Source organism: Choloepus didactylus, chromosome 4, assembly GCF_015220235.1.
Source record: "Choloepus didactylus isolate mChoDid1 chromosome 4, mChoDid1.pri, whole genome shotgun sequence".
Classification (NCBI taxonomy): Eukaryota; Metazoa; Chordata; class Mammalia; order Pilosa; family Megalonychidae; genus Choloepus; species Choloepus didactylus.
Genome location: NC_051310.1, coordinates 157,613,778 through 157,635,284, shown reverse-complemented (window position 1 = coordinate 157,635,284; position 21,507 = coordinate 157,613,778). Strand labels below are relative to the sequence as shown.

Below are 21,507 nucleotides of genomic sequence, written 5' to 3'. Positions count from 1 at the left end.
TGGCCTCAAATATGGGCCTTCCTCCCCAACTCATCACCACCCTCTTCCAACTCTCCAGGGGAAATTCATTCGAATCCATTTTGGGGCGACCGGAAAGTTGGCGTCTGCTGACATAGAGACCTGTAAGTGCCATGGATCTGCTAGGGCTCAGCCTGAGCACACTCAAGTTCTAGATCCTCTCAGTCCCAACACACATGCCTCTCTCCCTCTCAGTCCCCCTCCCCTTCTCTCACTGTGTCTCTGTCCGTCTGCCCCCTCCCTCTCTTCTCTCTGTCTCGCTGTCCCTCTGTCTCTCTGCTTCTCTTTCTGTCCTGTCTCTTTGTGTATGTGAGTCTCTTCAGTCTGAGTATGCTTTTCTCTGAAACTTCTCCTGAATCTTTCTCCATCTCTGTCTCTGCAAGTCTGTATGTCTTTCTCTGAGACTTTTCTCTGTGTCTCTGCCTCTCCCTCTATGTGTGAACTCTGTGTTTCTGTATGAGGTTGTCTCCTTGTCTCTTCCTCTTATTTCCCCTCTACCATTTACTTTCTTCTTTTATCATTCATTTTCCTCTAATTTCTTGTACCTAATCCTCACCTTTTCCTTCTTTCCTTTTTCTCCCCTCTGGTTCATAGACCTTCTGGAAAAATCCAGAGTAATTTTCCAGCTGAAATCAGAGAGAGATTATCATATTTTCTACCAAATCCTGTCTAACAAAAAGCCTGAGCTGCTGGGTGAGTCAGAGCTACCAACTGAGACCAACTATCTCCATGGCAACCTGGTCCCCTCTGCTTGTGGCTGGCTTCTGTTGACATGCCCTGGGTTTTATGGCACTGCTGGTTTGGTTCTGTGGGATGTGGGGCCAAGCGCAGCCCTGCCATGTGCTCTCTCATAGGCCTTGTGCAGTGGCAGGCAGCCACGTGAAAGCCAGGTGCTTGTGTCCCATCCTAACCACATCTTCTCCCCCCAGACATGCTGCTGATCACCAACAACCCCTACGATTATGCTTTCATCTCCCAAGGAGAGACCACTGTGCCCTCGATTGATGATGCTGAGGAACTGATGGCCACTGATGTAAGTGAGGGTGAGGACCCAGCTGGGGAGTTGGCAGTGAGGGAAAATGGGGCCTGCTCACTTCCCAGCAGCAAAGCTAAGACACTGGCTGTCTGTTCAAAGTGACGTGGCCCTCTCTGAGACACATAGAATGTGCCCTCTGGCTAGAGGATGCTGAGGTATGGGCTGCTGAGGATTTGGTGTTCAGTCAAGCTAGAATGGACTCAAAATCCTACACAGGCAGAGAATCCAAGAAATAAGGCAACCATGATGGGGGTGGGTTGAGGTAGAGGGTGTAGAGAGGGTCATGTGGACACCATGGAGCTGGAACAGACCATTAGTGAGGGACAAAGAAATAGTCAGACATGAGAAGCAAGTAGAGGATCTGGAAAAGGGGGAACAGCAGCCAACATAGGTGGGTAACCTGGAGAAGCTCCAGAGAATAGCTGTAACCTCAGATGTCAGGCCTGAGGCATCTGTACTCCATCTTGCACTTGTACTCCCTTCCATCTTCATTTTGGAGTCCCCACTGTGTATGGGAGTCTGAGAACCTACAAGGATTGAGGAAACAAGTTCTCTCTATAACTTACGAGAGATCTCATTTACCTGTCATACTTCTTTCTTCTGGAAACCACCAATATGGGGTCTCCCTACAGAACGCCTTTGACATACTGGGATTCACTCCAGAGGAGAAGAACTCCATGTACAAGCTGACGGGCGCCATCATGCACTTTGGAAACATGAAGTTCAAACAGAAACAGCGGGAGGAGCAGGCTGAGCCGGTCGGCACTGAAGGTGGGAGGCGGGGATGCTGGGAGCAGCTATAAAGTCATCAAGGGCAAGGTCTGGAGAGAAGTCAGTCCATTACCAACTTTCCAACCTCCCCTTTCCTTCCAGAGGCCGACAAGTCTGCCTACCTCATGGGGCTGAACTCAGCTGACCTGCTCAAGGGGCTGTGCCACCCTAGGGTGAAAGTGGGCAACGAGTACGTCACCAAGGGGCAGAATGTCCAGCAGGTGAGTCTTTTTCAGAACATAAATGGAGGGAGAGGCTGGCATGGTGGGGTGGGAATTTAGGAACTCACTCTTTCCAACACCTCTGCTCATCTGGGCCTCTCTCCTATCCTACTCTCCAGGTGGCATATGCCACCGGTGCATTGGCCAAGGCAGTGTACGAGAGGATGTTCAACTGGATGGTGACGCGGATCAACTCCACCCTGGAGACCAAGCAGCCTCGCCAGTACTTCATAGGAGTCCTGGACATCGCTGGCTTTGAGATCTTTGACGTGAGCCCGGGGAGCCCTGGATGTGGGGAGAACAATAACCCACACATGCGCACAATCCACAGGCACTTAGTGCCAGCCGCAGGCCAGGCTCTGGGAAGGGTAATGTGGATTCAGCAGTGGCTGAGGCAGTTGTCCCTCTGCCATCAGGGCAGCTCTCCCTCCCCTGCCCTGAGATGGGAGGGGACCAGCCTTACCCTATCAGCCACCCAGACACCTGCTTGTCTGACCTGCTCCCACCCCTCATTCTCCCACAGTTCAACAGCTTTGAGCAGCTCTGCATCAACTTCACCAATGAAAAGCTGCAGCAGTTCTTCAACCACCACATGTTCGTGCTGGAGCAGGAAGAGTACAAGAAGGAGGGCATCGAGTGGGAGTTCATCGACTTCGGCATGGACCTGCAGGCCTGCATTGACCTCATCGAGAAGGTGCTGCCTTGGCCCCAACACCTGAGCTCTCTGACCAACCCCACAGAGAAAATAACAGCCTCTATCCCTTCTAGGGAGCAAAGAAATTTGGGGGGTGGTGTGGGAGATCAAAGGAGTCCACCTATTCTTAACCCCAACCTCTCCGGGTCTGCATGATGGAGTGGTATATAAAGCAGCTATAGTAATCACATTCCCATACTTTCACAAAGATCCCTCTATTGTCAAACAGTCCTCCACCTTGGCAAGTCTTGGACAGGGGCCATCCAGGAGACAACCATACTCAGAGCTGAGCCCAATACCCTAACACCCAAAGGGGCATCTTCTTGAGCACATACTGACCCTAGAGCAGAATCCATCTCCATCTGTGTGAAGCATACTCAGATGCTCTGTCTCCCTCCCCCACCCTGCCCTCAGCCCATGGGCATCATGTCCATCCTGGAGGAGGAGTGCATGTTCCCCAAGGCCACCGACATGACCTTCAAAGCCAAGTTGTTTGACAACCACCTGGGCAAGTCCAACAACTTCCAGAAGCCACGCAACGTCAAGGGGAAGCCAGAGGCCCACTTCGCCCTGATCCACTACGCCGGCACCGTGGACTACAACATCCTGGGCTGGCTGCAGAAGAACAAAGACCCACTCAACGAGACCGTGGTGGCCTTGTACCAGAAGTCCGCCCTCAAGATGCTTAGTGCCCTGTTTGCCAACTATGCTGGGTTTGATGCACGTGAGTAGATTCTGCAGCCTCTGGGGACTAGGAAGTGGAGTTTCTGCGATGGATCTGTCACAGGTCAATTGCTATACACACACACATACACACAATCTCCATGTCAGGTTGTGTTCCAAGCTTACAGATTCCGTGGGCTGGAATTGGGTGCAGAGGCACTCACACTGAATATCCTCACCTGGAGGCCAAATGCCAGAGAGGCTGTGATTCTTCACTTTCTCCTTTTTCTTTTTCTTTTTTTTTTTCTCCTTTTCTTGCCTCTCCCTCCCACAGCTATTGAAAAAGGCAAAGGCAAGGCCAAGAAAGGCTCATCCTTTCAGACCGTGTCAGCTCTGCACAGGGTGAGTGTGTGACCCTGGCCCCAGTCCAGCACAGCCCCACACCCACCCTGCTCCCCAAATGCCCACCCTGCCCTGTTCATCCCAACTGCCCCCACTGACTGGTCCTGTCTCCTCCATTCTTGATCTTTTCCACATTGTTTTACTCTTCCTTTCATCTCTATTTTCTTCCCCTTCATCTCCAAGCCTCTTTTGCTCACTCCCTATCTCACCTCTCTTCTTTTTTTCCCTCTTGCCTTCCATTCCCTTTCTTCTCATCCGTGTCCCTCCTCACATTCCTTCGTTCTCTTGCTTTCTCTCCAGCTCTTTCCCCTCCATCCTTTCCTATCCTTGCGTCCCCTCCAGCTCTCCTTTCCCTCCAAGCTTTACTTTCACTTTCTTCACTTTCCCTCACTTTTTTTTTTTTTTTTTTTGGCCACAGGAAAATCTGAACAAGCTAATGACCAACTTGCGCTCCACCCATCCCCACTTTGTGCGATGCATCATCCCCAATGAGACAAAGTCTCCAGGTAAGCCTGAAAACGGGCCCAGCCCAGTGCTGGAGATGCCAGGGATGAGGTCTTCTAAGTCATCTCCTAATCTACCACCGTACTGTTTTTCACATCACATTCTTTCCCTCCTCTCCTCCATTGCGCTTTAATGTGCACTTCAGGATAATGTGTAAGGCTTTTTGATGGACATTACCTCTTTAGTTCCCTACAACCCCCAGTGAGACATACAGAGCAACAATTGTTACCCCTTTTTGGCTGATTAGTAAATGGAGGCTCAGGGGTCTGGGTTGAAGGCCTGGTTCTGGTTTTGATCAGCTGAATTACTTTGGTCAAGTCCCTTAACCTCTCAAGTCCCTTAGTTCATTCATCTAGAAAACTGGATATATCTGCCCTGGCTACTGCCCATGATAATGGGTATAAACCCTATAAAACCAAGAATTTGAAAATCTTTTGGTTACACTTAAAAGTGTGGCCAGAAAAAAATTAGACAAATAGAGGATTTACTATTGACTGACTTGCTAAGGTTACAGGCTAATAAGTGATGGAGCCAGGATGGCAACCTACTTGTAGTCTAGTGCTCTCCTGGCTTCATTGCATGACTTCTCACACACTTGTCTCCCCTCCCCTCCTGCCACAGGGGTGATAGACAACCCCCTGGTCATGCACCAGCTGCGCTGCAACGGCGTGCTAGAGGGCATCCGTATCTGCAGGAAGGGCTTCCCCAACCGCATCCTCTATGGAGACTTCCGGCAGAGGTGGGTATGGGAACCCTCCAGAGTTAGGGAACAGAGCCCGGGCAGCCTTGGTGGGGAAGGGCGTCTGTAGGTGGCCCCTGGAATTCTTTGGGTGGAGAAGATCAGTGCAGAACGAGGATGACTCTGGGGTCTTACCACCCCTCCCCCCAGGTATCGCATCCTGAACCCAGCGGCCATCCCCGAGGGGCAGTTCATTGACAGCAGGAAGGGGGCAGAGAAGTTGCTGGGCTCCCTGGACATAGATCACAACCAGTACAAGTTTGGCCACACCAAGGTGAGGAAAGGAAGAAGACAAAATAAAGAAAGATAGATCTTGTCCTTTGATTCCTCACCTCATGATTCCTTTTCTTTTGCTAATCATCTTAGGAAAGTCTCTGAACCACATGCTGCTCCTCCCCATGGAACACCCAGCACCCACTCCCCAGTGCCAGCTCCAGCTGCCACTGACTTCTTTCCTCCAATTCTCTCCTAGGATGCTACCACCCTGAGACAGTTCCCACCACCTCTAATCCCTTGTGCCCCTTTCTAGTCATGCCCAATACACACCATCTCTGCAGGTGTTCTTCAAGGCAGGGCTGCTGGGGCTGCTGGAGGAGATGCGGGACGAGAGGCTGAGCCGCATCATCACACGCATCCAGGCCCAGTCCCGTGGTGTGCTCTCCAGAATGGAGTACAAGAAGCTGCTGGAACGCAGGTAAGATATCTCAAAAGGAGTTTCTCTCTCGGGTGCAGTCTTGTTCAGGGGCTATAGCATGAGAAAGAGCTCACTGAGCCTTCAAAGAGACGGGGAGGAGGGGCTCACGTGGACACAGGGTGGACCTCAGGGTCAGCGTGTGGGATGGAGGAAGGAAAGGGAAGCATTACCTAGGAGTCAGGACCTCAGAGTGGGAAGGAGACAGGAGGGCTCTCTTACCACCCCTCTCCCTGGACTCCTGCAGAGACTCTCTACTGGTGATCCAGTGGAACATTCGGGCCTTCATGGGGGTCAAGAACTGGCCCTGGATGAAGCTCTACTTCAAGATCAAGCCGCTGCTGAAGAGCGCAGAGAGAGAGAAGGAGATGGCCACCATGAAGGAGGAGTTTGCGCGCCTCAAAGAGGCACTGGAGAAGTCCGAGGCTCGCCGGAAGGAGCTGGAGGAGAAGATGGTCTCCCTGCTGCAGGAGAAGAATGACCTGCAGCTCCAAGTGCAGGCGGTGAGACTCTGGGGCCATTGTTGGCTCTTCCACTCTGTTCTGCCTATACCTCCCACACCCCCTGCACCCCACCCCAGGGATTCACCATCTTGTCTCCTTACTGGCAGAGGATTCTGGGGTCAACACTTCCAGAGACATCCAAAGAGATCTCTCAAGAGGAGGAAAGAGAAGGGGGGAAAGAACTAACTTTTAAAAGCACAAGTTTTATACCTGGGCTCAATCTGGATCCACAATTTAATACTTTGGTGATGTTGGACGAACCAGGAGCCTTAATTTCCTCAACACTGAGCCAGAAATCTAGCTGCCCATCTTGCTAGATTGTAAATATGTAAAGTGCTTGGCATCAGCAAATCTAGTTCCTCCCTGGGATGGAGGAGACCAGAGAAAGAGGGCCAGATAAAGAGACCTCTAGTTCCCTTCCTCTCTGCTCCTCTCCCCAACTGCTTCCAAGCCACATGGTCCTAAAACCCTGTCACTCCCATTCTTCTGAGAGTGTTCTCAGCTGGGGATATCCTCAATCTCCCCTCATATAGGGAGCAAAGAGCTTTACCTGCCTCCCACCCACTGGGTGAGGACTCTGCCCAAAAAACAGCCTCCCCTCTCTGCCTGGCACTCAGGAACAAGACAATCTGGCTGATGCAGAGGAGCGCTGCGACCAGCTGATAAAGAACAAGATCCAGCTGGAGGCCAAGGTGAAGGAGATGAATGAGAGGCTGGAGGATGAGGAGGAGATGAATGCCGAGCTCACCGCCAAGAAGCGCAAGCTGGAGGATGAGTGCTCGGAGCTCAAAAGGGACATTGATGACCTGGAGCTGACGCTGGCCAAGGTGGAGAAGGAGAAGCATGCAACGGAGAACAAGGTAAGGACAGTTTTTTTTCCAGCTCCTGACCAGGTCTTTTCAGGGTTTCCAGATCACACCAAACTTGACCCAAGTCAGGCTGCTCAGGGAATCCTGAAAGCAGTGGGCCTTGGCATTGGAGATCCCCACAGATGTCTCCAGGCTGGTGACATTTGACCCTAATGGGAATGGGGGTCTTGGCCGGCAGGTGAAGAACTTGACAGAAGAGATGGCCGGGCTGGATGAAATCATTGCCAAGCTGACCAAAGAGAAGAAGGCTCTGCAAGAGGCCCACCAACAGGCCCTGGATGACCTACAGGCTGAGGAGGACAAGGTCAACACCCTGACCAAGGCTAAGGTCAAGTTGGAGCAGCAGGTGGACGATGTGAGTAGATTGAGTCATGGGGCCTTGATGTATTATGCTGGTCTATGCTAAGATATTTACATTGTGTGTCTGTATATTTGGGTAACAGGGTTGGAAGATGTTCCTTTTCCCCATACCTGCCTAGAAGGGAGCCAGGGAAGAAGAAAGGGAAAGAATGCTTGATTCTAAATTATGCATCTTAATTCACTAATATGATCAACAGTAGAGATGGTCCTACTTATTTCTATTCAAGTTCAAGCCCATATTTTTCTTGCCTTCGACCACCACAGGATTTAGAGTATTGTCTCATGGGAAAGTTATCCACTTCTTTGGGAATAGTGTGAGGTTCCCCAAGCAAGAGTTTTTGACTCCTAAAGTTTTAGGCAGGGTCTGCTCCTGAGTGATCATTGCTCCCACAAAGTCCTTGGAAATATTTCTACTGAATCATTTATCATTCATGTTATAATTATTTGTTTAGAGAGCTGTCTCAACCATAAACTATGAGCTCCCTTCATGCAGAAACTTAGGTTCATTCAATTTTGTGTCTGTAATGCCTTGCACAGAGCCTGGCACCCACTAGGTGCTCAGTGGATGCTGAATGAATGAATGTAGCTTTTGGGTTTCATTCTAAAGTTATTCATCCATTCATTTATCAGACATTACGGAACATCCCCTACAAGCTAGTCACTTTCACAGTACCTTGGTAACCTCTTGGGTAACTCTGGAGGTCTCCCAAGTCCTGAACACTCTCCTAGAATTCCCCAACCCCTAGAGTGACTGAGCTACAAAATTATCAGGTCAAGATGCTTGACCTCACTGGGTATGGCTGATCCTTCCTCCATTAGCTGGAGGGATCCCTCGAGCAGGAGAAGAAGGTGCGCATGGATCTGGAGCGAGCAAAACGGAAGCTGGAGGGTGACCTGAAGCTGACCCAGGAGAGCATCATGGACCTGGAGAATGACAAGCAGCAGCTGGATGAGCGACTGAAAAAGTATCACATGCCTCTCGCTGCCACTTTCCCTCCTCCCCACTCCAGCAGACTGTTCTGCCTGTGGCAGTGCAAGCTGACCCAAGACACCCAGCCTCAGAGGAAAAGACCTCAGGCAGCCTAGATAAACATATGCTTAAACCCTGGCCAAAGACTTCCAGGAAGAGTGCTTCCCTCCCTCAGAGGCACACATCAGGCCCTAGCTGTCCTCCCTGGCAAGGAGTCTAACTTGGATTCCCTCAAGTTCTTTCTTCCTGTTGGGTACTCCATAAGGATAGAAAAATAGCAACCTACCCTTTTTATACACAACTCGCTTTGGAGACCACTTTCTTGACACAGAAGTTTCCCCTCTAAAGTCTTTCCAGAAAGTCCTTTTCAGGCTTTTCACAGAGATCCCAGAGGGCCACAGAGAAACTGATCTGCCCGCATGCTCAAGAAGTAGAGGAGTCGGGGCCACTACTTTTTCTGATTAACCTGTGGTTCCATTTCTTATTGTGAGTTTTCCCAAATTTATGGATCCACTTTCCAGGCTGGGTACAGTGAACCTACAGAACATATTTTTAGCATCGAGAACCTTATGGTGCTTCAGAGTCAATACTTTGAAAGGCTCCAAGAATCATCATACTCTACATCCTTGCATTTGTCCAGGAGTCTTCACACATTCCTGGGCATAATATCTGTTGAATGAATGAATAAATATATGATCCCATCTGATCTTCAAACCATCCTTACAGATGGTATTTTAGCCCCATTTTACCGAAAAAGAAACCAAGGCTCAGAAAGGGTTAACCAAGTTGTCCAAAATAACAGAATGACAAAAATAAAGACCACCAGAGCCAAAAGGGACCTTTGAAGTTATCTACTCCAATTCCTCATTTGGCAGATGAAAAACAAGGACCAAAGAAGGGAAAGGACTCACCCAAAGTCCCACAGAGCTCAGGTCCTGTCACTCCACCTATAGTGCTCTTTCCCATTTCTTTGTTGGACTTCAATCCTACAGCAGGTATTACACCTTCAGGAATCCTACCTCACACTTGGAAGCTGTTTTTTATGATATCCTACTCTTCATATGTTTTATTACCATTTCCAACCACTGGTGGGGGCCTCCTGGAGCCCAAGCAGCCCTCCTTGCTTCACTCCACCCCGTCTTCCTCACAGGAAGGACTTTGAGCTGAATGCACTCAATGCAAGGATTGAGGATGAGCAGGCCCTGGGCATCCAGCTGCAGAAGAAGCTTAAAGAGCTTCAGGTAAGGTCTGGAGTACCCAGACTCCTTGGGCTGGTTCTCCTGACTCCCGCTTCCAGGGTATCTGCTCCCTAGTTCTTGTGGAGCTTGTCATATGTCCATGAAGGGAGACACAGATTTATCACAGTATCCCCAAGGAGCACCCCCTAAAGGGGCTGGGCCATCCAAGAATGACATAGGAAGAGACCCTGAAGAGGTCACAGGTCTGGAGGACAGGAATTCTGGCTTCCTGTTTCAGCTGTGCTTTAGCAGGGTGACTGAGGGCAGCCCACGCCAGATCTCTAGGTCTCTATGTCTTCCCTGTTACTTGTTGGCTTTTAGGGCCCCTTCCAGCTCTGATGGTCTGTGACTTTGGTTCTTATCTCTAGAGCAGACCAGATGTTGAGGTTTTACTCATCTGAAGAGACAAATGTGGCTCTCCCATTTTAAACTTTTATTATTTTTTGACATTAAACTATTGAAAATATCCCTAGAATGCAGGTCTCTTTGTCTCTCTTGAAAAGTAACCTTCAAGAGTTCAATAAAGAGAATGGATAATGCTCTGGCCTAAAGAAAGGCTAACTTGGGCTATTGAAACCATTTTCCTCAAATTCTTTTAATTCCACCTCTCCACCAGGTAGGATGAAACAGACTTGCTGTTCCACACAGGAACAGCCAGGAGTCTTTTAGAGGCCTGGGGTGGGGGCTCTGCTGGAAGGTTCCAGGTGGTGGGTCTGAGCCCTTTGTGCCGTGTTCAGGCGCGCATCGAGGAGCTGGAGGAGGAGCTGGAGGCCGAGCGCACAGCCCGGGCCAAAGTGGAGAAGCTGCGCTCAGACCTGTCCCGGGAGCTGGAGGAGATCAGCGAGCGGCTGGAAGAGGCCGGCGGGGCCACATCCGTGCAGATCGAGATGAACAAGAAGCGCGAGGCCGAGTTCCAGAAGATGCGGCGGGACCTGGAGGAGGCTACGCTGCAGCACGAGGCCACGGCCGCGGCCCTGCGCAAGAAGCACGCTGACAGCGTGGCCGAGCTGGGCGAGCAGATCGACAACCTGCAGCGGGTGAAGCAGAAGCTGGAGAAGGAGAAGAGCGAGTTCAAGCTGGAGCTGGATGACGTCACCTCCAACATGGAGCAGATAATCAAGGCCAAGGTGGGCAGCTGCTCAGCCTCTCCACGTCTCCAATGGGTCCCTCCACCCACCTCCACATTCTGTCCATGTTTTCTCTCTTTGGCAGCTCATTTTTCCAATTCTCTTCCTGTACTTGATTCTCCAACCTCATCCTTTCTTCCATGGCTTCCCTCTTCCTTTCTCCTTCCTTTGCACCTCTTATATCTCTCTCCATCTCACCTGCATCAATTGTATGACCCCCCCTTCCTCTCTCAGGCTAACCTGGAGAAAATGTGCCGGACCCTAGAAGACCAGATGAATGAACACCGTAGCAAGGCTGAGGAGACCCAGCGTTCTGTCAATGACCTCACCAGCCAGCGAGCCAAGCTGCAGACCGAGAACGGTGAGCCTAGAGCTTCAGCCCCAGTCTCCCTTGACTTCCTGAGCCACCCTAGGCTTTGGTAGACTCATCAGAACATGCACCCACACACACAAACATTCTCTCCAGAGAGCAGGGACTGAGGATTAGGGGAGGGTTAGGGGTAGAGAGGAGTGACCGACTGAGAGTTGAGGGTGCTTTGGTGCCACTCCAGGTGAGCTGTCCCGGCAGCTGGATGAGAAGGAGGCACTGATCTCCCAGCTGACCCGAGGCAAGCTCACCTACACCCAGCAGCTGGAGGACCTCAAGAGGCAGCTGGAGGAGGAGGTGAAGGTAAGGTGTGGATTCGGACCACCCAGCCAGGCAAGGAGCCGACTGATCAGCTGTGCATCCCCGGCATTTCCTTTCTCCAGAATAGGCTTGCTGTCCATGCATTATTCTCCCAGAATTACAAAACCCAAACCCCATCATCACATGCCTCCTAAATCTATTCCCCAGGATGAGGCCCTTTGCCCTTCCACTGCCATCCAGGGGGGATGGGAGGCAGGGTGTGGGTTGGGGGCAGAGGAGGAAATAAGCACAAATCCCAGGCTGTGATGTTGTCCTGGCTGGGCACAGGTATGGGATGCAGGCAATCTGAAAACTGGGAAAAGAAATCAAACTGGAGCCTATTCCTAGCCCGATGCTGAGCTCATGAAAAAGGACATCAGGGGGAAAAGGCCAGGACTCAAATACCAACCTGCGCCTTATAGCTCAGTGATCTTGGAGATATCACCTAAATGTCTCCAAGCCCCTATTCCAACCCCCTGTAAAATGGCGGTGATCATAGTAATCCAGCTGCAGTGAGGAGCACGGGAGCAAAGGGCATGAAGCATTCTATCAACAGTGCAGGGCCTGGTCAGCATTCTTTCTTCTTAGTACTTAGTAAACTGCTAGGTCCTCTGGGGATTGGGAGCTGGGTGAGGCCACAGGGAGAGATGAGACTGAGGGGAGGAGATGAGCAAGAGCTGTGTTGCTTTACGGAAAAAGCTGAGCCCCTCCTGGTGCCCGTCTCTCCCCAGGCGAAGAACGCCCTGGCCCACGCGCTGCAGTCGGCCCGGCACGACTGTGACCTGCTGCGGGAGCAGTATGAGGAGGAGACGGAGGCCAAGGCTGAGCTGCAGCGCACCCTGTCCAAGGCCAACTCGGAGGTGGCCCAGTGGAGGACCAAGTATGAGACGGACGCCATCCAGCGGACAGAGGAGCTCGAGGAGGCCAAGTGAGTCCTGAGTACCCCGCGTCTAGCTGAGGTCCTGTGGCGGGCAGGATCAGCCTGGCCCTTTCCTTGGGAGATTTGACACAGGGGCTGCTTAGCTAGTTTGTGACAACACAGGAAGACCTTGCCCCGGCCCCATCTCCTTCTCCTCTCAGGGAAGCTTTTTGCTCGCGTTATGTTTCTCATCCGAATATAAGACGAACAAAAGGTTTGTCTGAGGGCAGAGTACTCCCACTCGGGGCAGGGCACTGGGGCAGGTGGAGGTGGGGTGGGCTGCAGAAGCCCATGTCTCCTCCATCCTGCAGCCTGGACACTGGCACAGGTCACACAGACCCATGCTCCCTCCCAGAAGGCACTCCTGGGTGCCGTGGGTCTTCCCGCCCTGCCATGGAGATTCACTGCCTGCCCGGGTCTCGGCTCCTTTGGGGCCTGTCCCCAGGCTTCTCCAACAATGCTTCTGGGTCTTCAGGAAATGTTTTCCAGAAGGCTCATGTTGTTTCCCCTTGTCCCAAATCCACACCCTTCCATCCTTCCCACCCCACTCCCCACCCTCCCCCGGGCAGGAAGAAGCTGGCCCAGAGGCTGCAGGACGCCGAGGAGGCCGTGGAGGCCGTCAACGCCAAGTGCTCATCACTGGAGAAGACCAAGCACCGGTTGCAGAACGAGATCGAGGACCTGATGGTGGACGTGGAGCGCTCCAACGCTGCCGCTGCGGCCCTGGACAAGAAGCAGAGGAACTTCGACAAGGTGGGCCTGTGGGGGAGCGGGAGGAGCGGGTGGAGTCAGCGGGAGGCCCACGTGTTTGCCTGGGTGGGGTTGGGTGCTGGGGCCACGGGGAGGGGGGGGGCCCAGCCAGGTGAGGGGCCCAGGGCAGCCCCTGGGGCCGCACAGTGAGCCACCTGCCCCCGCAGATCCTGGCCGAGTGGAAGCAGAAGTACGAGGAGTCGCAGTCGGAGCTGGAGTCCTCGCAGAAGGAGGCGCGCTCCCTCAGCACCGAGCTCTTCAAGCTCAAGAACGCCTATGAGGAGTCCCTGGAGCACCTGGAGACCTTCAAGCGGGAGAACAAAAACCTCCAGGGTGCGCCAGGGGCGGAGAGGCCAGGAGGGGTGGGGGGTAGGGTCTCCATGTGGAGCCCCCCACAGGCTCCCAGAGGGATCTGGTCCAAGAGACAGCTCCCCACCCCCTGCACTGGACTACAGCAGTCCCCAACCAAATCCCCATGCCCCTCCCACAGAGGAGATCTCCGATCTGACCGAGCAGTTAGGATCCAGTGGAAAGACCATCCATGAGCTGGAGAAGGTCCGCAAGCAGCTGGAGGCTGAGAAGATGGAGCTGCAGTCCGCCCTGGAGGAGGCTGAGGTGTGTGTGTGTCTGTACTCCGTGTGCGTGTAGGCTGTGGCAGGGGTGGGGGAGGAAGGGAGCTGAGCTCTAGGTTGTGGTCCCTTTCTCATCTCCGTTTTTTTTTGTATTTTTTTTTTTCACCATTCCCTCCTTAGAGTCAAGAACAGTATCTGGCACATAGTAGGCACCCAACAAATATTTTTGAATGAATAAATGAATCGGTCCCTCAAGTTCCTTCCTGCAGATATTTTATATATTGCATCTTTTTCAACCAAGTGACTTTTTCCACTCCTGCCTTCCTCTTTGATTTTGTGGAGGGTTTTTTTGCTTTTTCTTTTTTACATTCTGTGCCTGATTGCCTGTTTCCTTGGCAATGCCTTTCTCTTCAATTTCCTCTTTGTCTTCATAGCTCACTGTTCCCTGCAAGAGCCTGAATCACCTTTTCTTAGGCTTATTTTTACTTTTCTTTCAAATTCTCCTTCCTTCTTCCTCTTTCTGCTTCTTTGGCTGAAGACCATTCTTAAAGTCACTTTGTAGCCATGAGTCATGGACAGGCCCCTGTGCTGTGCCCTGAACACCTGCCCTGGACCCTCACTCCCCTTTCCCCTCCCAGGCCTCCCTGGAGCACGAGGAGGGCAAGATCCTCCGGGCGCAGCTGGAGTTCAACCAGATCAAGGCAGAGATCGAGCGGAAGCTGGCAGAGAAGGACGAGGAGATGGAGCAGGCCAAGCGCAACCACCTGCGGGTGGTGGACTCGCTGCAGACCTCCCTGGACGCGGAGACGCGCAGCCGCAACGAGGCACTGCGGGTGAAGAAGAAGATGGAGGGCGACCTCAATGAGATGGAGATCCAGCTCAGCCATGCCAACCGCGTGGCTGCCGAGGCCCAGAAGCAAGTCAAGAGTCTTCAGAGCTTGCTGAAGGTACACGGTGACTCTTGGAAGCTAAGAGCTCATCTCCCTGGGAGAGGGGACTGGCCACCTTGTGTCCAAGTTAGGCGGTGGCAGATGGCAGACGCACCCCATAGGCCCTCCGTGAGCCACCGCAGTGGGCCCTCCTCCGGCACTGAGTCCCGTGGAACAGCCATCTGATGGGCCCAGAGGCCAACCCCCACCTCACGCCCATTCTCCTGTTTCTCAGGACACCCAGATCCAGCTGGATGACGCGGTCCGTGCCAACGACGACCTGAAGGAGAACATCGCCATTGTGGAGCGGCGCAACAACCTGCTGCAGGCCGAGCTGGAGGAGCTGCGGGCCGTGGTGGAGCAGACGGAGCGGTCTCGGAAGCTGGCTGAGCAGGAGCTGATCGAGACCAGCGAGCGGGTGCAGCTGCTGCACTCCCAGGTGAGTGGCTCCCCCAGGCATTCCTAGAGGGAAGCACAGGCCGGCAGGACTCAGCAGTGAGGTTTGGGAGCCTCTCCCGGATGCTCAGTGCTTTCCATCCCCGCTCCTACCCCCAGAACACCAGCCTCATCAACCAGAAGAAGAAGATGGACGCAGACCTGTCCCAGCTCCAGACTGAAGTGGAGGAGGCGGTGCAGGAGTGCAGGAACGCTGAGGAGAAGGCCAAGAAGGCCATCACGGATGTGAGTCCAGTGCAGTACCAGCTCCCTCCATCTGCCCCAGGCTGGCATCTCTCTGGGGTTTGCAGCAAGTGTGTGAGGCCTCCACCAGACCCGTGCGCCCCTCTCTCCCTGTCCACAGGCTGCCATGATGGCGGAGGAGCTGAAGAAGGAGCAGGACACGAGCGCCCACCTGGAGCGCATGAAGAAGAACATGGAGCAGACCATCAAGGACCTGCAGCACCGGCTGGACGAGGCCGAGCAGATCGCCCTCAAGGGTGGCAAGAAGCAGCTGCAGAAGCTAGAGGCCCGCGTGCGGGAGCTGGAGAACGAGCTGGAGGTCGAGCAGAAACGCAACGCGGAGTCGGTCAAGGGCATGAGGAAGAGTGAGCGGCGCATCAAGGAGCTCACCTACCAGGTGCGGGCGGGCCGGCCGCAGGGGCTGGGGGGGCCCTCAGCACTGCAGCTGGAAACCAGGGCCAGCACCTACCCACAAGGGATGAAGTGTTTTATCCTTTTCCGGGGTGGGGGTGGAAGTGCAGCCCCTAGCTACCCTGCTTCCACTCTGCCTAGCTCTGACCCAGCCCACACTTGGTCTCCTGGTCAGCCACAGTCTGTGGCCTTCAGGCCTGGGAGCTCCATTTCGACATCCACCCTCAGCCGGTCCCTTGGGAACACATCCAGCACTCAGGGCAGGGCTTAACCAGTACAGGTGACAAGGAAGCAAATATGTAACCAGTCTTTGGCCTATGCCAGCATCACCCCCCCCAAAATGCACCGAAACTATTAAAAACAAATCTCAATGTTTTTCAGTTACCCAAGGAGATTCACCATGGCTTCGCACTGTATTTTCTAGAATCAGGCTCTCAATTAGATTTTGTTTCTGTACCAATCCAGAATATCACCATCCCTCAAACCTTTGTCCTTAAGCTAGATAAAGCCTATGTCATCTCCATTGCAGTCCAGAAAATTCCTTCATGCCTGAGGTACTTGAGTTCCTCCCAGCATGTACTGGGCTCTAGAGCAGGGGAGTTTAACTTTCATGGGGTCCCTTGACCCTCGAGGGCCTGCTCCCTAGAGCAATGCACACCACAATTTTGTGCACAATTTCAAGAATCCTATTTGCTTCTAGGACTCTTTTCTGGTACAAATCTTTTAAAACATTCACACAGTTTTGGATAAGAAACTATAAAGAGAGTTCAAGCGTTCAGTAAGGATCAGAAATGAGAATCAGATTAAGATATTCAATTCAGGGGAAAGAAGACAAGGAGAAGTTGGGGGTGGGAAATGCTGCTTCCTATGACTGTGCCATCTTCCCTCCTGACCACCCTCTGATCCCCAGACGGAGGAGGACAGGAAGAACCTGCTGCGGCTGCAAGACCTGGTAGACAAGCTGCAGCTGAAGGTGAAGGCCTACAAGCGCCAGGCCGAGGAGGCGGTGAGTGACCCTGCTGGACTGGGCCTGGAGGAGGGACCCAGGGGAGCCAGAACCCCAGAACCCCAGGGCCCCTCTCACCTCATCCTCCCCCACTGCCCAACACCCACAGGAGGAGCAGGCCAACACCAACCTGTCCAAGTTCCGCAAGGTGCAGCACGAGCTGGATGAGGCAGAGGAGCGGGCAGACATCGCCGAGTCCCAGGTCAACAAGCTGCGGGCCAAGAGCCGAGAAATCGGGACCAAGGTGAGCCCTCCCCTGGCTTCACTTGGCATCCCCATATAGGACACCCGCCCAGTTCATGAGTCCCTCAGAGCACCCTTATACCAGGGATGCTTCTCATCTGTCCCCCAATATTGAACCATAAAGCCCTAGTCTGATGAGGCCCTTTTTCTTGAATCTCACTTTCATTGACCTGGCTGAGGTCATTCAGCCCTCTGGCATCTCTAAGATTCTTCTAGCACTAACTTTCAATAATTCTGTGAATCCCAGCCCTGGGGTGTCAGCAACCCTAGAAGACCCTGATTTATATGCATCTAGTATGTCCCAGTTTCCCTCCAACTGCCAGTTGCTATGTTCCTTCCACCTAATTTTGGCCCACAACCTTATAACTCAAACCGAAAATGGGCATCCCAAATGACTCGCTTGTCCTCACCCAGGCAGCCAGCCCCAGAGATCTACTCTCCAGAACTAGCCCCCTCCTTTACACCCCCATCAAGTCACACAGCAGTCCTCTACCTCATCTGGTCCTCTAGCCTCCCCTTTGTTTTCTGTGTCCCATCTCTGCTAACTGCACCCCCACCCCCAACCTCTCCAGAGCTAACTTGGGCTTTGTTTCCATTCACAAGGGCTTGAATGAGGAGTAACTTTGCCACGTCTTCTTGATCTGCCCAGCACTGAGGGTGCCAATGAAGACCCCAGCTCCAGAGCCTCATATAGCAGCCCTTTTGGAGGAAGCAGAATAAAGCAAATTTCCTTGAAGCTGAGATCCTGCCTCTAGACTTTCCTTCAGTGCCTGCCAGCCATGGGGATATGGGGTGTGTGAGGAAGTGGGACTCCAGGAAGGGGCAGCTCAAAGCCAGGCTCAGTGGGCTCCCCGTGGAGCCTGTGAGGCTCTAGCACTCCGGGTGCAGCGCTTGCCCAGCGGGCCCCCCTTCACCTCCCCCCAGCTGAAAGGAACAGAGAGATGACACCTCTCTTCTCATCCCTCTTTGGCCCAGAGTTCCTCAGGGTTAAAGGAGATTTAGGGAAACCCTTCAAGGCCATCTGGGGCAACCTGAGCCCACCTGCTATTGTCTTACAGCCCCAGCTCTAATCACCCCTACCCACAGCAGCCCCGATAACAACAAAATGGGCTATGGGGAGGAGGTTTAGTGTGGGGGGCTGGTTGCTTACCAGTACCCTTTCTGGGCCTTCTGAGTTGTTTCCCACTTGAACAGATGAGCTAATGATCCCTAAGCCCCGGTCCAAGGCAAGTCCCCGAGAGGGTACAACAACTCACAGCTGTAGCCCATGCCTCACCCACATACCGTTCCAGATAAGACCACCACCATCTTCCAACCACCCACAGAAGCCAGCCCCTTTCCCCACCAACCAGGAGAAAAGCACCCTCAGCCCACCTTCCTCTCCCCTTCATCCCCTCCTGGCCCCCTGGGTCCAGGGTGCACCTTTGTTCTCCCTCATTTCTTCCCACTGTAACTTCCATCCCCAGGACCCTCTTCCTCTGGGCTAGCTGGAAGATGGGGGTTCTTTAGCCCAATTATGGGAAGCCATCTCGAGGGGAGGCCAGGCAGGTGAGGGACTGGGGAAAGTCATGTGTGAGCAGAATCCTGGGGGTGGGGGTCCCCAGAGGGCTGGGAAGAGGGGAAAGGAGCACAGTCCTCTGCTACAAACCACACCCAGCCACCTGGACTTGCTGCCAGAGCTGGGCTGCTAGGGTAGGCCTGGGAAGAGGGGCCATTGAGGGCAGGAGCCTAGGAGGTACTGGTACTGTCAGCCTCCCACTGGGGCATCTGGGAAGCCTGGGTTCAGCCCCGGACTGCATTGCCACCCAACCTGGCACACACCAACTCACCTCCCTGCTCCTGCTTCATGGCCTGCTCTGAGCTCTGAGCTCTGAGCTCTGAAAGCAGCAGGAAGGATGGGAAACCAGTATTAGGGGAGAGGAGAGGAGAGAAAGGGAATAGGGAAGGAAAAAGGAAAGATCTGGGGGAGTAGGGGTGTCAGTGGAGATCACGAATTCACACACAGAGATAGAGATGACAAAACTGCGAGAGAGGGTGAAACATACAGAAACATAAAGAAAAGAATTAGGAAATGAGGAGGACTTAAACTCCCCAGGCCCTCCCCCCTTTCTCCTTCCACTCTCCTCCATTCCCTCTCCCTGGGACCATTTTTCTTCCTAGGCATAGAATTAGAGAGCATTGGAGAAATAAATAGAGAAAAGAGAAAATACACTGGAAAAGAGAGATGTGGGGGAGACCCAGAGCATATAACCACCAGAGCATGAGAGAGAAAGAGACATGCTGCAAGAAATGCCAGGGGGCCGGACAGCACGCAGTGAAGGTCACAAGATGACAGGAGAGCTGAAGTGTGGGAGAAGGAGGGATGCTGAGAGAGGATGGAGAGAGGAGAAAATGAGAGTGAGCCACAGATGTAGAAGCTCAAAGGGCTGAGGGGGGTGATACTGGGTGAAGGAAAGAACCTTGAGTCACCTTCAGATGGAAGGAGGAGCAGTTAGACTAGAGAGAGGTGGATAGAGACCCTTGAGCAACATGTGAAGGCAGAGAGGAACCCAGCAGAGATGAGAAGAATTGAGCTGAGAGAAGACAGGCACTCGTAGAAATGTAGCCGTGTCAGATCTTGAGATGGGCAGAGATGTGGGCACCAGGGAGAAACAGAGACCAGGGTCGACTTTGAGATGACTCAAAGGTTGAGGTGACTCAAGTTTCTTTCCTTCACCCAGTATCACCCCCCTCAGCCCTTTGAGCTTCTACATCTGTGGCTCACTTTCATTTTCTCCTCTCTCCATCCTCTCTCAGCATCCCTCCTTCTCCCACAGTTCAGCTCTCCTATCAAAGGAAGGTCAGACACAGAGTCAGAGATCCAGGGAGCTAGGTGGAAGAGAGGCCATCTGGAGCCACAGGAGACCAGCCCTGCCTCCTCACCCTGCTCGCCTGTGGCCTCAGTCTCTCTCGCCTGCGCTCATGTGCCAGGACTTCCAGCAGAATGAGGAGCTGGTTTGGGAGGCAGTGGAAAGAGGACAGAGAACAGAAATGTGAGTGCCAGGGGAGAGGAGGGCAAACCAGGCCAGGCAGGGGGCAGAGCCCAGGAACCACGTTAACCCCATCCTTCCTCCTCCTCCCCTAGGCAGGGGGAACTGCCTTCCCACCCCTTGCCCCCCACCCAGACAGAAATTCAGACTCTCACTTGCTCAGAACACAAGGTTCCCTGAGGCCAAAGCTGGTGTTTGTCACCTGGACCTGACCCAGGCTAACCTGGTGTTCTCGGCCCTTTATCACGTCCCTAGGGTGATGGGAAACATGCAGCGACACACCAGGCCATGGGCTAACCCCCTAGTTTGCACACTGGGGCTCCAAGTGGGGACAGGTGGCCTGCAACCCCTGGGGGATGCACCTGCAGGAGGTGAGGATGTAGGTCAACTCTAAGCTGGTTTGTGAAGGTCTCTCCAAGGGCACTGACTATAGGACTGGGAGAGAGAATGTGTGTTCCAGTAAAGGGACAGTGAGGGACCTTGGGGAGAAGTCACATCTTTGAATGGAAAACTCTCCTACCCAGGGGAGCCTCCCTTGTCCATCCTACCCACCTTCACACCCTAGAGCTATATTGAGAGGTGACAGTAGATGGGGTGGGAAGGGGGGAGCTGGGAGAATGTTCCCGGGTGCGTGGGGGGAGCAGGGGAGTCTGGCTTTGATCCCTGAACACAGTGTCCACTTAGTCATTAGCCTGCAGAAGACCTGACACCTGCTGCCTCCTAGAGGTGGCAGAATTGGAGAATGGGAGGGCTGCCTGGGGGGCCTAGGGTACTGGGGAAGGAGGTGTGACTGTGAGCCCCAAAGTGGTTGGGAGGGGACCCCAGGATTACCCGGGGTGTGTGAGGGGAGCTGACCACAGAGCCCCACCCCAGCCCCGTGGAATGTGGAGCCTGAGGCCCAGCTGGTGTAAATCCCCAGCCCGCCAGGCGCCCCAGAGAGGCGGAAGGGAGCAGCCGCCCCGTCCCCACCCCACCCCCTTCCCTCAGGACCCAGGATTAACGCCTCCCGCCCCCCCCCACCCCACTCCAGGGGCAGAGAGTGGCAGGGGGAGGGTAACAGCCTATATGTGCAAATGTGTATATTTGTGTGTGTAAACACAGGTAAGAAAATTTACAAGTGTCAGTGTGTTAAGTGTGAAAAATCCCCACACTTGGATTTTCAGCATGAAGCCTGGATGTGTCTATATGTCAGGGTACTGGATTGTGTGCAGATCTGCCTGTGGTGGTCTGGGAGAATCCCTTCTACTGTTTGAGGGGGTTCAATGATGGCCACTGTATCAGGAGCATCCGGGAAGGTGCTGGGGCTCCAGATGTGTCCCCAAACCAGGGCAGCCTTAAATCCCAGGGAAGACACATGTCTGGAGACTTGGGAAACAGAAGGAAACCAGATGCAGAATTTGTGGAGAGTGAGGGCAGCACAGAAATTCTTTTCCTGGAAAAGAGAAACTGAGTCACGGAGCTGGACGGTAGATTCCCTCCCTGGTATCCTGCCCCAGC

General features: G+C 53.3%; 1 protein-coding gene across 1 annotated transcript in view; it reads left to right on the top strand.

Moving 5' to 3' along the window:
• MYH7 (myosin heavy chain 7) overlaps window positions 1-17,719 on the top strand; it is a 53,249-nt gene extending 35,530 nt beyond the window's left edge. The window contains exons 9-40 of the mRNA XM_037834572.1: window positions 59-122; window positions 613-711; window positions 948-1,051; window positions 1,687-1,825; window positions 1,928-2,046; window positions 2,166-2,315; window positions 2,570-2,740; window positions 3,155-3,464; window positions 3,738-3,805; window positions 4,224-4,311; window positions 4,931-5,048; window positions 5,199-5,322; window positions 5,606-5,742; window positions 5,987-6,242; window positions 6,860-7,102; window positions 7,290-7,466; window positions 8,291-8,436; window positions 9,592-9,682; window positions 10,417-10,806; window positions 11,041-11,167; window positions 11,358-11,476; window positions 12,205-12,401; window positions 12,962-13,145; window positions 13,310-13,475; window positions 13,633-13,757; window positions 14,353-14,661; window positions 14,879-15,082; window positions 15,199-15,324; window positions 15,443-15,718; window positions 16,643-16,738; window positions 16,848-16,982; window positions 17,585-17,719. Of these exons, the coding sequence (XP_037690500.1) occupies window positions 59-122; window positions 613-711; window positions 948-1,051; window positions 1,687-1,825; window positions 1,928-2,046; window positions 2,166-2,315; window positions 2,570-2,740; window positions 3,155-3,464; window positions 3,738-3,805; window positions 4,224-4,311; window positions 4,931-5,048; window positions 5,199-5,322; window positions 5,606-5,742; window positions 5,987-6,242; window positions 6,860-7,102; window positions 7,290-7,466; window positions 8,291-8,436; window positions 9,592-9,682; window positions 10,417-10,806; window positions 11,041-11,167; window positions 11,358-11,476; window positions 12,205-12,401; window positions 12,962-13,145; window positions 13,310-13,475; window positions 13,633-13,757; window positions 14,353-14,661; window positions 14,879-15,082; window positions 15,199-15,324; window positions 15,443-15,718; window positions 16,643-16,738; window positions 16,848-16,982; window positions 17,585-17,602 (5,076 nt within the window). The 3' untranslated portion in view covers window positions 17,603-17,719. The remainder of the gene's footprint in view (window positions 1-58; window positions 123-612; window positions 712-947; window positions 1,052-1,686; window positions 1,826-1,927; window positions 2,047-2,165; window positions 2,316-2,569; window positions 2,741-3,154; window positions 3,465-3,737; window positions 3,806-4,223; window positions 4,312-4,930; window positions 5,049-5,198; window positions 5,323-5,605; window positions 5,743-5,986; window positions 6,243-6,859; window positions 7,103-7,289; window positions 7,467-8,290; window positions 8,437-9,591; window positions 9,683-10,416; window positions 10,807-11,040; window positions 11,168-11,357; window positions 11,477-12,204; window positions 12,402-12,961; window positions 13,146-13,309; window positions 13,476-13,632; window positions 13,758-14,352; window positions 14,662-14,878; window positions 15,083-15,198; window positions 15,325-15,442; window positions 15,719-16,642; window positions 16,739-16,847; window positions 16,983-17,584) is intronic.
• Window positions 17,720-21,507: the final 3,788 nt, after the last annotated feature.